The sequence below is a fragment of the Neofelis nebulosa genome, chromosome 10 (genome assembly GCF_028018385.1).
Source record: "Neofelis nebulosa isolate mNeoNeb1 chromosome 10, mNeoNeb1.pri, whole genome shotgun sequence".
NCBI classification, from domain to species: domain Eukaryota; kingdom Metazoa; phylum Chordata; class Mammalia; order Carnivora; family Felidae; genus Neofelis; species Neofelis nebulosa.
The window spans coordinates 66,637,737-66,651,807 of record NC_080791.1 but is presented as its reverse complement, the minus strand read 5'-3'; the positions used below and the strand labels follow the sequence as shown (position 1 = coordinate 66,651,807).

Genomic DNA, 14,071 nt, shown 5'->3' with positions numbered 1-14,071 from the left:
AAAAAGCAAAAATGAAAAAAGAATGAAAAAGAGTAAACATAGCTTTAAGGATTTAAATTTTTTTTTTTTTAATGTTTTTTATTTATTTTTGGGACAGAGAGAGACAGAGCATGAACGGGGGAGGGGCAGAGAGAGAGGGAGACACAGAATCGGAAACAGGCTCCAGGCTCCGAGCCATCAGCCCAGAGCCTGACGCGGGGCTCGAACTCACGGACCGCGAGATCGTGACCTGGCTGAAGTCGGACGCTTAACCGACTGCGCCACCCAGGCGCCCCAACTTTAAGGATTTAAATGACACATTAAGTAGGCCGATGTTCGTGATTTAGGTATTCCAGAAGGAGAAGAGAGAGAGAAAGAGGAAGAAAACTTATTTGAAGAAGTAATGGCTAAAACCTTTCCTAACATAGGGAAGGAAACAGACACACAGATCCTTAAAGCCCATAGAGTTCTAATAAAGATGAACTCAAAGAGACTAGCACCAAGATACATTATAATTGAAGTGTCAAGAGGTGAGGACAAGAGAAAAGCAACTTGTTCATAAAAGGGAACCCCCATACTTATGAGCAGATTTCTCAGCAGAAACTTTGTGGGATACTAGGGAGTGTCAAGATACAGTCAATCTAACATATTCCACCTGACAAAAATGTCCTTCAGAATTGAAAGAGAAATAAACAGTTTTCCATACAAGCAAAAGCTAAAGGAGTTCATCACCACTAGACTGGCTTTATAAGAAATGTTAAAAAGAGTTATTTAAGCCTAAATGAAAGGGTACTAATTAGTAACAGGAAAACATATTAAAGTATAAATCTTACTTGTAAAAAATATCTAATGTTGTAAAAGATGGTGGGTTAATCACTTATAAAGCTTAGTATGAAGGGACCAAAAGACAAAAGTAGTAAAAATAACTGTAACTACAAAAATTTGTTAATGAATACACACGATCAAAAAGATATAAATTATGACATCAAAAACCTAGATTAGGTGAGGGAGATGTAAAATGTAGAGCATAGAATATATTCTAATGTAAACTGTTATCAACTTAAAATAGACTGTTATAAATTGTTTTATGTAAACCTCATGGTAACCACAAGCAAAAACCTATAGTAGATACACTAAAAATGAAGATAAAGGAATCTAAGCATACCACTACAGAAAACATCAAATCACAAAGGAAGAGAGTAAGAGAGGAAGATATTATAAAATATCCATAAAATAAGGAACAAAATGGCATTAGTAAATATAAACTGATCACTAATTTTTTTTTAATTTTTTTTTTTAACGTTTTTATTTATTTTTGAGACAGAGAAAGACAGAGCATGAACGGGGGAGGGTCAGAGAGAGGGAGACACAGAATCTGAAACAGGCTCCAGGCTCTGAGCTGTCAGCACAGAGCCCGACGCGGGGCTCGAACTCACAGACCGTGAGATCATGACCCAAGCCGAAGTCGGACTCTTAACCGACTGAGCCACCCAGGCGCCCCTAAACTGATCACTAATTACTTTAAATGTAGACAGATTAAATTCTCCAATCCAGAGACTTAGAGTGGCTAAAAGGATTTAAAAAATAAGACCCAACTAAATGCCACCCACCAGAGACTTTAGCTTTAAGGATAGACACAGACTGAAAGTGAAGGGGTAGAAGAAAATATCTCCTGCAAATGGAAACCAAAGGAAAGCTACAGTAGCTATACTTGTCAGACAAAATAGACTTTAATCTAAAAACTCTCATAATAGACAAAGAAGGTCATTATATAATGATAAAGTAGTCAACTCATCAAGAGGATATAACAATTGTAAATATTTATATACCCAACATCAGAGCAGCTAAGTAAATATAATATTTGCTTATGTTCTTTACGGATCTACCTTTTTTGCCCTCCAGTATAGGATGCAGTTCACAATCACATACAGCTTTTAATTATCATTTCTCTTTGTTTCTTTTTATCTGGAATAGTTGATCACCCTTTCTTTGCCTTATGACATTGACATTTTTGAATAGTGCAGGTCCCATGGCCTCTTTTAATTGGCTGTCCATTATTGTGTGTTTTTTCTGATGTCTCTCATCTTTAGATTCAGGTTATACATCAGCAGTTGGATTACTGCCAACAATTGAAATACTGTGTGTTCCTTATATTGGTTTCCATTGGTGTCCATGTTAATTTTGGTAACTTGGTCAGGTGATTGTCAGATATTTCCATTGTCTAGTTGTTGTCTTTTGTCTTGCAACTAAAATGCCATCTGTGGGAAGATACTTTGAGACTATGCAAATATTCTATTACTCATTAATCATGCCCACCCCTAGATTTAGCATTAGTGATAATTCTTGCCTGTTCCAATTTTTATTTTGATGGCTGCAAAATGATTATTTCTTACCCCACACACCCTCTACCTTTACCAGTTGGTAGTTGGCATTTTGCACTGAACAAGAGCTTTTTTGTCTTGCCTATCTGAGCTAGAGACTCACTTACTCCACTTTCTTTTTCCTTCAATACTATTTAATTAATGGTTTTCATTGTCTTATTGCACAAATTGTCATAGATTTGTACCCTTCAGGTTGGTTCCTGTATTCTTTTGATAAGGCCCCAGCATTTTTTAAGGCATTTTTTTTTAACTTTTTATCATAACAAGCTGATCCAGGCTCATCATATTCTTCCCTGCCCTTGACCTTGAAATCAGCCATTTTCCCAAGGATCCCTGGCTAATTTGAGTAGAGAATAACATTAAAAATCAAGATGTAGGTTCTTATGTATTTGGAATCAGTGTTTAAAAAGTTTTTTTTCTTTTTAAGTTCAGATATTTTTTCATTTTCCATTTTAAGTGAACGAAATATTATAATTTATTTAGTTTTATAATCAACTTACAGAAGGTTAGATTCTGCTTCTTACGAGTTTTCCCAAGATTCTGAAAATGAAAATAAGTTGTAAGAGTACTGGCTCCTATAGAATTACACTTAGGTAGTTAGGTATTAGCCAGAATTGTATGACAGCTTTTCTGTGCTCACCAAAGAAAGTTAATGTTTTTTGGAATTGGTCTAAAAAAACGGCACGGACAATGAGGTAGGATTTTTAAAAATAATATTAAAACTCAGATGATGTTACTTTTAGGTCATCATTAATGTTTTTCCCATTTTTTGTGTGAAGTTAACTATGTTCTTTTTTAAAAATGTGTTTTTCTTCTGTTACTGGATCATATCATCAGTTCAAAAATAGATCTTTTTAATTCTCATTTGGTCTGAATTACTTCAGACCAAATATACTATGACACATTATTTGGAAACCTGAAGAGGAGGAACTTAGGGACACATCATCCAAAGTATAATTGTGCAACTTTAAAAATGTTGGCTCTTATCTTTCCAAGATACAGTAATACTATCAGTAATCACAAGCAAAACCTTTTCATTAAACTTTTGAAAATGGGTTCCCAAAATTATTTGACTAAATATAATTGTAGATTTTTTTCAGGGATTAGTAAAATACAACAGATGTAAGGTTGCTTTATATTACTTCTCTAAAAAATGATAGACCTGTCTAAATTTTTTATTTAGTTGTATCATTTTAAAGTATTTTTAGTGTGTTGAAAAATGTGTTTATGAACCAATAATAATGATGCAGTTTACAGTAAAGACATTTGGTATGTCAGCAAATAAATTGTCATCAAAGAAAGGGAGGGGGAATGATTGAGGGTACACTGGAGAAGTAAGATGAGGAATAAAGAAGGAGTACATAGAAGGAATAGGATTTGTTTCTTCATCTCAATTGGCTTAACAATCTAGTGTGAGGCAAAACCAAAATTTAAATATAAAGATACTCCAAAGTACCTATGTTAAGCACTGATTCAATGATAGACTTAATAATTAAAGACAGGGCAGTGGAAATAAGTCTTACCGAGTTTCAAGGATTCAGTGGCCTTTCAGAAAACAAGAGCTAAGGAAAGCTTAGAGTAAAGGAAATGGAGCAGTCCAGGCAAAAAGCTTGGATATGAAAATGGATAGGAAAAAAGATTATAGTGTTTATGATACATTGAAGGGCTTATCATGTTCCAGGAACTATGCTAAAAGTTTTATAGCACTTTTATTCCATTTTATTTAATTCACATGTAGTTTATATTATTCTTACAAGAACAGCACTTGGTAAGTTTTAACGTTCCAATTTTATGGATGAGGCTAAAAGACTTACCCAGGGACATTAAAGTACTAAGTCAAAAAGCTTGAATCTGTCTGTCTCCAAAGACCAAATACCAATATCAAATACTAAAGCATCTATTACAAGGCTGCAAAAATTATATCAGTGTGTTATTGGTTCAAGAAGAATTGTCAAGAATAAGACCAGAACTGGTCTTATTATTTATTATCAATATATGACTATGGAAACATTCATTACAAATGAATGGAGTTTGTACATTTTAACAAGTGTTATTTAAATAGTTATTGAACTTTGTGAGAAAAAAATAAATTGAAATGCTCGTAGTAAAATACAATTCCAAATGATTGAGTAATTTATTTGGAAAAATGAAGTAATAAAAATGGATTTCTAAACTGATCTCTTGTTGGCAAAACTTGGAGCAGTGGGGGAAATCACATAAAACGTTCAATAGATTTATCTGAAGAATAGACTAGTCATTTTTTTCTTTTTTTCTCTTTTCCCTTTCCTGGTTATCAAGCTACTAAATTGTGCTTATTGTAGAAAATTTAGAACTTATTGGGAGAAAAGTAAGACAACAGAAAAAAAATTATAGTTTGATATATTTTGTTTCAATATTAAGGGTTTTTTAAAACTAAAACTCTATGTAGATCTAATTAATGTCTACACATTAATTGACCATATGGATGTAGTATACTTGATCCATCTCCTAATAGGCATTTAGTTCCCCTTTTGTCAATATCATGAATAACACTGTGATGAATATCTCTTTGGAATAATCTTGATTCCGCCAAGGAGGGTTTTGTCCGTGATTATCTATCTCACTGAATTAGAAATTACAAATAGAGAAAAGTGAGAAGTGGGTTTGCTAGTAATACAGTCAACATTATATTTGATAGTATTCTAGAGACTAATCCTCAGACCTCATTCAACAAAGAGAGTCTAGTGAAAAGTAGCGTAAGTAACAATTCAGACAATGATCAAAATTGAGGGACATACATCCTGAGTTTCTAATGTTTGTTTGATAATTTGCAGCATATGCAATTATCCACATAGGATTCTTGATATAATAGGAATGGTGGAGATTATGCCTTTTGTGAAAGGGTCCTATCTCCATCCTCTCCCCCTTTTAAAATGAGAACTGCTTAATGGACAGAATGCTGAATCTTAACAGTCTCCTTGACATCCATCACAGATACATTCTGTAGGGAAAACATTTCACTTAATTAGGTATGATTGATTGGTATTATATGCTTAAAATAGTATGAGACATTAAAACAACAGGAGAAGCTTTTGAGAACAGGCTCCTAAAGTCCTTCAACATTAAATCCCTTTTCTTAAATTTTGACAGTTTTACACTAGGAAAGGCTGCAGCAAGAACTGTTATTGCTATTTCAGTTTAACATAAGGATTATTACATGCAAATATACTTAATGGAAAATAGTGTGAACGTCTTTCCAGATTTACAGTTTAACTTTTTGTATGTCATCTGTTCTAAACAGTTTCTTTAAACTAGCACCTATTTCTTTTAAAAGTTGTGTATGAGTACAAGACATTGGAAAGAGAAAACTAGCCCAAGAATTATAAGACTTGACTTATTAATTCTCATTATACCTTTAATGAGCTGTATGATCCTGGCAAGTAATTTCATGTCTCTGGGCATGAGATTGCTTGTTTGTAAAATAAAGTAGATACCTTCTAGTACTATAGTGTTTTTATTATTCTATCATATTAATAACTACATCTGATTTTATTTTATTTTTATATTAAATTTTTTTAAATGTTTATTTATTTTTGAGAGACAGAGTGCAAGTGGGGGAGAGGCAGAAAGAGAGGGAGACACAGAATCTGAAGCAGGCTTCAGGCTATGAGCTGTCAGCACAGAGCCTGATGCAGGGCTTGAACCGATGAACTGTGAGATCATGACCTGAGCCGAAGTCAGATGCTTAACTGACTAAGCCACCCAAGCGCTCCAGGCACATCTGATTTTAAAGATACATTTTAATTTTTCTCATAGTAGATACAAAGTTTCTACCCAAATTATCCACAGGATACTATTCTTAGTCATCTGAATAAGGCATACTTTTTAGACCACTATGTTGAATATAACCATATGTCCTATATCTTTATGGAATGTTTCAGTATGCCATGTTACATGATCATTAAGGTTTCAACATGTGTTCTTTGAGAAAATAAAGCTGAAATCTTGAGTCTTTGTGCTCAGCATATAAACTTCTAAATTAGGGATTCCAGGGAAGTACATTTTATTTAACCTATGAGATTGTAAGCTTAATTTCTATGATCATATAACTCACCAAATAATATTAATATAATTTTTCATTTAAAAATGATATTTTATCATTTCTAATCTTTTTCGTCCATTTTCACATAGTGGGAAAGGACTTTGAAAGGAACCCTTGACTTTGGTGGTTCACAAAATAATTTTCTTGAGTTTATGAGAACGTAATTTTGAGTTGGTTAACCTATTAGAAAGGAAACAAACAAGAAGCTTATCTGTAGTTTCCCCACTTCATACAGAAGTTTGTACTCATTATTTCATTTTCTTCAGAGATAAGGTTTACCGTAATAGTATTTCTCATAATGTTGATGTTTTAAGTCAGTCCTAGATGTTCTTAGTCATTTTATAAGATACACCAGAGAATTCTTGAGTACTCTCTAACAGTTGATTTGAGTTAATTATGTCTTGGGGATAAAAGATGAACATATTTCAGTGCCAGCGACCATATTCTTCAGTTTATGATGATTAATTTATTAACTGTGATTTATTCACTGTATATTAACTGGAGGGTAAAAGGTGTTTTAAAGAAGATATGCAATAAGAATTACTGAAATAAAAGATGCCAAAAAGTAAAACTTCAATAAATTATCATTCTCATGTTTCTTATATTAAAAAGTATATTATAAATTATGTTACCAACTAATAGTGTGAACATAGGAAATGAATTTTAGTTAAGTATGCCTAGCTTAAAAATTTAGTGGTTAGCTCATATTTTTAAAGGTTATATAAGAACTAAAATTAGGAAAATGAAATAGGCAGGATAGATAAATACTACAATTCAAGCTGGTATGTACATAGTATACTGCCTTTTTTTTTTTTTAACATTTATTTATTATTGAGAGAGAGAAAGCATGAGCATGGGAGGGGCAGACACAGAATCTGAAGCAAGCTCCAGGCTCTGAGCTGTCAGCACAGAGCCCGACACGGAGCTTGAACTCACAAACTGAGAGATCATGACCTGAGCCGAAGTCAGACGCTTAATCGACTGAGCTGCCCAGGCACCCCAGTATACTGCCTTTTTCTAAGGCGTTTTCTTTGGATGCTTTGACTTGTCTCTTTGTTGGATTTCTTCTTTTCCCTTTCCCTTTCCCTCTGACTGTCCTATTTATTAAGTTCCAGCTCACTATTGTGGACCTCACTGATTTCCCTTCTCAGAGTTTCTCAACACTGTAAATATGAACTTCAAAATGTTACAGTATTGTTTTGCACTTATTACTGTTATTTCACCTGTGTTGGTTTTAGCACTTAAGCTAGATTATAAATTTCCTGACACAAAGAACTGCACCTTATCCTTCTGTGACACATGCTATGTGTCCAGCCACTTAGTAAGTGTTTAATAAATAAACACATACAGATACATTACTATTTACTTTTTAAAACTTTAAACTTTTTGTTATAAAGATAATGCAAGAGTAAACATTTTAGCAAATTATTTTTCTCTGGATATGCACATATGTTTATATGGTATGTGAAAACCGTAATCCCACGACCCAGAGACAAATGCTAAGACAAATGCTAGTCTTTTGGTATATAACCTTCCAGGCCTTTTCTCCTCCATATCAAAATATAAACGTATTTAACACAAAATACGCACACACACACACACACAAACACACTGTATACTACTTTTTTAAAGTTTATTTATTTTGAGAGAGAGAGGGTGAGAGTGAGCAGGGGAGAGAAAGAGAGAGAGGGAGGGAGGGAGGGAGGGAGGGAGAGAGAGAGAGAGAGAGAGAGAGAGAGAGAGAGAGAGAGAGAATGAGTGAGAGAATCCCAAGTAGGCTCTGCACTGTCATTGCAGAACCAGTTGTTGGTCTTGATCTAATGAACTGTAAGATCATGACCAGTGCCGAAATCAAGAGTTGGATGCTTAACTGACTGAGCCACCTAGGTGCTCCTCCTTTTATCCTTTTTTAAACAGAATATTGAAAGAAATACTGTAGGAAGAGTTTTAGTGTGAAATACTATTGTTGAAAATGAGCTTTGCACATTTTGGATATTGGATACAAGTCTTTTCAAGGTAGAAGAGACAGGAATCAAGCATCAAGAGTGCACAAAGATGAGGCTGACATATTCAACCTGAGTGAAAAGATGAACTTCCTAAATATTTTGCATATGGAGTCATCCCATAAAATCAGTAATCTAATAATTTTTAGCATTTTTGTCTCAGGATACATTTAAAAAGCAATAGTGCTTTTGGGGAAGATTGATATGGTAAGTACTAATTTATCCCATGTTATTGAAACACAGAGACTGTGACCTACATAGAATGTAAATTACATAGAAGCTGGGAATCCCACTGGCACATGTAGTCCATGGTAAAAATAAGTAGGAAAAAAATCTATAAGTGGGCAAGTTGTAGCATGTGCTTATGGTGTGTATAAGAGATAAGGTGACCCTGCAAGTCATTGTGAGACAATTCAGTAAACTTAGTGTTTAAGATAAATTTGTATCTTTAATGGCATCTACTAGAATTAGGAATAATCTTAGGTTAGAAAAAGGCTTGCAAGTACTGTTCAGTGAGATAAAATATGTGAAAATGTTTTCTACTATAAAATATAAAATTTCAAAGCATTATTATAACATCTGTTACATTCATAGCCTATGTTTTAAATTTCCTGCTTATTTTTAGGTTTCTCACATCTTTTCAGCATGTGAAATACGTAATTGTTACACAAAAGATATTCTAGCTGCCGTAATGAATAAACAGTATTCCCTTAAATGATAAATTATTTATAGAAAAATTTTACCAAAACCACCACATTACTGTCTCTTGGAACAAACCTTATTTTAACCAGCAGTGTTGGGGTTTAAATTTTTTTAGTACTACATTTTTAGTACTACATTTTGCTTTGAAAAGAGGAGTATGAATTTTGTCTAAACTTGTGACATTATATTCTCTTTTTTTTTGTAGAAACATTGTTTATTAATTATAATGAAGTATTTTAATAAGAATTTTGATATTTAATTCATAATTTGACTTAATAAAACAATTAAGCAATAAATATTAAAAATAATTCCAGTCTTCCAACAGAGATTTGGAGAATTCAGTATTTTAAAAGGATGATGAAAGCTAAATTTAAGGAACACACACACACACACACACACACACACACACACACAACAGTCTTTGAAATTAAGCATGAAAACCTGGTGTATTATTATAGTATAAAATCACTAAGAGGGGGGGCGCCTGGGTGGCGCAGTCGGTTAAGCGTCCGACTTCAGCCAGGTCACGATCTCGCGGTCCGTGAGTTCAAGCCCCGCATCAGGCTCTGGGCTGATGGCTCGGAGCCTGGAGCCTGTTTCCGATTCTGTCTCCCTCTCTCTCTGCCCCTCCCCCATTCATGCTCTGTCTCTCTCTGTCCCAAAAATAAATAAAAAATGTTGAAAAAAAAATTAAAAAAAAAAATCACTAAGAGGGATAGTATATCAGTGTATTATAGTAAACTCAAAGTTATGATCATAAGTAGTAGAGTTTCATCATATTTTATTTCCTTGGGATTCATCTTTTATTAAAAAATATTATAAGGAGTAAAGTTTGTGTATAATTTCACTTTTGGGTTTTGGGTTTTTGTTGTTTTTATTCTAAAGTATATCTTAATGATGACATAAGATATACTAGATATATATTCTCAGGTAAATATTGCCAGGTAATCTATAAGCAAAAAGTATAACCAAACTAAAATTAGAATTTGGTGCTTATTTACTTCAACCAGAAATCAGAAAGTCTTAATATATTGCAAAATCTCTGATTAAAAAGATAAAATTATTATGTAATATGGATGCTAATTGCCCTTAGTATTTTGCATTACTTTTTTTTTGACATTTTTTTTATTTTATTTTTCAATATATGAAGTTTATTGTCAAATTGATTTCCATACAACACCCAGTGCTCATCCCAAAAGGTGCCCTCCTCAATACCCTGCATTACTTTTTGAGTTGAGATCTAATTACCATGCCATAAAATCCATCCTTTTAAAGTGTGCAATTTAGTCTTTTTAGTATATTAAAAAAAAAATTTTTTTAACCATAGTACTGCATTTTGTTTTGAAAAGTGGAGTATGAATTTTTTCTAAACTTGTGACATTGTATGCTTATAGGAGAGCTGTTAGAATTAAGAATAACAACATCTTATGATTTATAATACAGTTATGAAGTAAAAGCCAACCTCTGTAATAAAAAGTGATATAAATAAAAATGGAATTGTTTTTACTTAATACAGATTTACACTATACTGGCGCTTTTTTTCTTTTTTGTTAATAACTATTCCATTTAGTGAATGTTTAAAGAATAGCTTTAAGAAAAGACCAATGCATTCTATTTTGTGTTATGGTCAAAGTAGGTTAATGGTTATTTATTTGAAATGGTTATCTACTTAGTCAAGCTGACTTCTAATGGTACTCTAGGGCATTTATCACAATCTCATAAAATGGATAGCTTTATCTTTTTGAGGAATTTTAGTCGTTCTTTTGTCATTTCAAATTTGTTAGTAATCCATGAAGAATATGATTCATTATGTGTGGAAATATTTGGTAAATTCATATTCATCACATTTTTATTATTTCTAAGGATTTTAGAAACCAGCCAACCTTTTAGCTTTTGCTTTATAACAGATGAAAATCTTTCAAGAGCATAGGGACCTTATGACACATATAAAAAGTAAACAGATAGTTCCCTTTGGATACGTGCATTCCATAGACATCTAATACTTGATTATATTTCACTGTACTAGAAAATATACGAGCTCCAGCGGAGATAGAAAATATAGTTTTTGGCCTCTATAAGTGAGGGGGGCAGGGGAGAGACTTTCCTTGGTGAACTAGCCAGAAAGTTATTCCAAGAAAATTCATTCCTGCATGTATGCAGTGAACAAAAATTAATAAAGTATCAACCATGTGCCCAGCTCTTGTTTTAGGAACTGGAAAATTATTAGTGAACAAGACAGAAATCCTGGGCTTCATTAAGCATATTTTAGTGGAGGAGACAGACAAACAAAAAACAAGATAAGCGTGGGGCCCCTGAGTGGCTCAGTCGGTTAAGCATCCAACTTTGGCTCAGGTCATGATCTCACAGTTTGTGAGTTCAAGCCCCACTTCGGGCTCAGAGCCTGGAGCCTACTTAGGATTCTGTGTCTCCCTCTCTCTCTGCCCGTTCCCCACTCGCACTCGCACTCTCTCTCAAAAATAAACATTAAAAAAATTAAAAAAAAAAAACAAGATAAGTGAAATAGGTTAATATGTTGGATGGTAACAAGTGCCAAGGAGAAAAATAAAGCAAGGAAAGGAAATAGAGAATGTTAGTGAATTGGGATTTTAATTAGGGTGCCAACAAAGGCTTAACAGATGAGAAGTCACTTGAACGAAGACCTAATGGAGATGAGGGAATTCATCATTAGAGTATCTGTGGGAAGAGTATTTCAGGAAAAGGAATAACAGACAGTGCTTAAGAGCCTTAGTTGGGAGCATGCCCAGCATGTTTGAAGAGCAACAAGGAAGCAAACTGGGGCTAAGGAGGAATAGGAGAGACTGAAGGAGATTGTTAAAATAATCCAGACAAGCAATGATGGTGGCTCATAATACTGTGGTAGGAGTGGAGGTGGTGAGCATTCAGGATTTGCTGACAGTTTGGATATGGGGCATGAAGGGAGAGGAATCCAGAGTTTTGATCTGCCAAATGGACAGGTAGGATTTCCATTAACTGAGACTCAATACTGTAGGAGGAATGGAGTTTGAGGAGAAAGATTGGAGCTATGGTTTGGACATGTTTAAGATACCTGTTAGTCATCTAAGTGGACAGGTCAAGCAGGCAATTGGATTTGGCATTTTGGGGAGAGGTTGGTGGGAGAAATGAGTTGGAGGATGTGTGATATATTGGTGAACTGTGCTGAGAATTAAAAGAAAAATAAGTAAAGGAAAGGCTTCAGGAAGGAAGACAGATTTTTGAGCTGCAAATTTGATTAATGGGAAAGAAAGAACAATCTAGTTAGGGAAAATGTCCTGGCATCTTAGAATATCATCTAGAAATCAATCTGAATGCTTTACTACCTTGTCTTTTTTTTAATTTTATTTATAAGTTTTATAGTGCATCATATAGTATAATGGAACAGTAGGTGCACAGGAAATACTTGTTGACACTTAATGGGAACAAAAGTTTTCAAAGTTTATTTCATTAACCAGTATTTTTAGTCATTGTAATGTAGGGTATTTTTTTTATTATAGATGTTTTTATTGTGCTAAAATGTACATGACATAGATTTGCCATTTTAACCATTATTAAGTGTACATTTCCATGGCAGTAAGTACATTCTGAAAATTAGTTTTGTGTAGAAAGATTATTTTCTCTTCTCAAAAAAATCAACATTGTTGCTTATGAGCAGAAGGAATTTAGAGCTGATTGGGTTTCACTTCTAAGAGCACTGAGCATTCTGTAAGCCTTAGAATCCTAAATGAGCATCACTTTTGTTTGAAAGATTGGTACAAGTAGAAAAACAAGAATGAAAATTAGTGCCTTCTAAAATAGATCTTTTCTTAAAAACTGAGTCTCCATTTAAGTGAGTATCATTTTTAGTTGTTTGGGTCACTATCTAAAATAATGTTAATGTGTCTTCTTTACCTTTGATTCCCGATCTCACATAAAAACCAAATGCTCACATAAAGTTGTGGTATATATCTGGAGCATAAGGAGCTTTTCAAAATTGAAATAAGCATGGCTTTCTTTATAATTTCTTTGTCTACTTACTTGCTTCTTAGATTCCTGTCAAAGTATGTATCTTTATTTTTAGTTTGAGTTTTGTAAATTATATTATAAATTATATTTTATAAATAATTTTAGATTTTGTAAATTACATGAAAATGTGTGATATGTCTATCTTTTGTGAATTATAAATCTAGAAATTCTGTCTGTTCATTTCAGTGCATCTTTTTCTAGGGAACAAAGAAGGAAGAGATTGAAGGTGAAGTGGAAGGGTCTGGTTTAATTCAGCCCGCAGAAGTATTTGCTCCCAAAAGCCTGGTGTTGGTATCCAGATTAGATTATCCAGAAATTTTTAGGGTAAAGAACTCATAGTTGTCATTATTGATTTATATTATTGTGTGAATCTGCTTTGAGTGAATCATGGTAACAAGATTTTGTATTTAAAATATCTTTGAATTGATTTAGAGGTTCGTCAATAAAATAAATGTAGTGTCAATAGAAAAAAATGTATTCATGTTGGATGAAATACATACCTAGATTAATGTAACTATTTAAACTTATAAGGATGTAGTGTTTGTTTTTAAATAGATCCCATGGCTACTGACTTCAAAATTTATGAATCTAAAAGAAATCATTTGATTGCCTGTAGCAAATTTAAAATGTATTAGCAGTATAACAACTTTGTGTTTTTATTTACCTTCTTTTGAGGAGACCAGGCTCAGTAAATAGATTGAATATCTAAATCTCAAATAGTTTTGGTCTCCAACATAGCTTTAAAATATTGTTTACTTCCAGATATTGTCTCTTTGACACACTCAGAATTTTTAAATGCAAAAAAATTTTTTTATACATTTAAGCTTTGAAAGAAGAGGGCTTACTTTTCTTATTTCAGTTGCTACCTTTAGTAATAGTAATGTTGATTATTGTCCGAAATCACA

General features: G+C 33.2%; 1 protein-coding gene across 4 annotated transcripts in view; it reads left to right on the top strand.

The window, feature by feature from the left end:
- Nucleotides 1-14,071, top strand: part of SBF2 (SET binding factor 2) — a 484,561-nt gene that overhangs the window by 217,708 nt on the left and 252,782 nt on the right. For all 4 annotated transcript variants that reach the window (XM_058688209.1, XM_058688205.1, XM_058688206.1 and 1 more), the window contains exon 4: nucleotides 13,368-13,490. In XM_058688209.1, coding sequence (XP_058544192.1) covers nucleotides 13,368-13,490 — 123 coding nt within the window. The remainder of the gene's footprint in view (nucleotides 1-13,367; nucleotides 13,491-14,071) is intronic.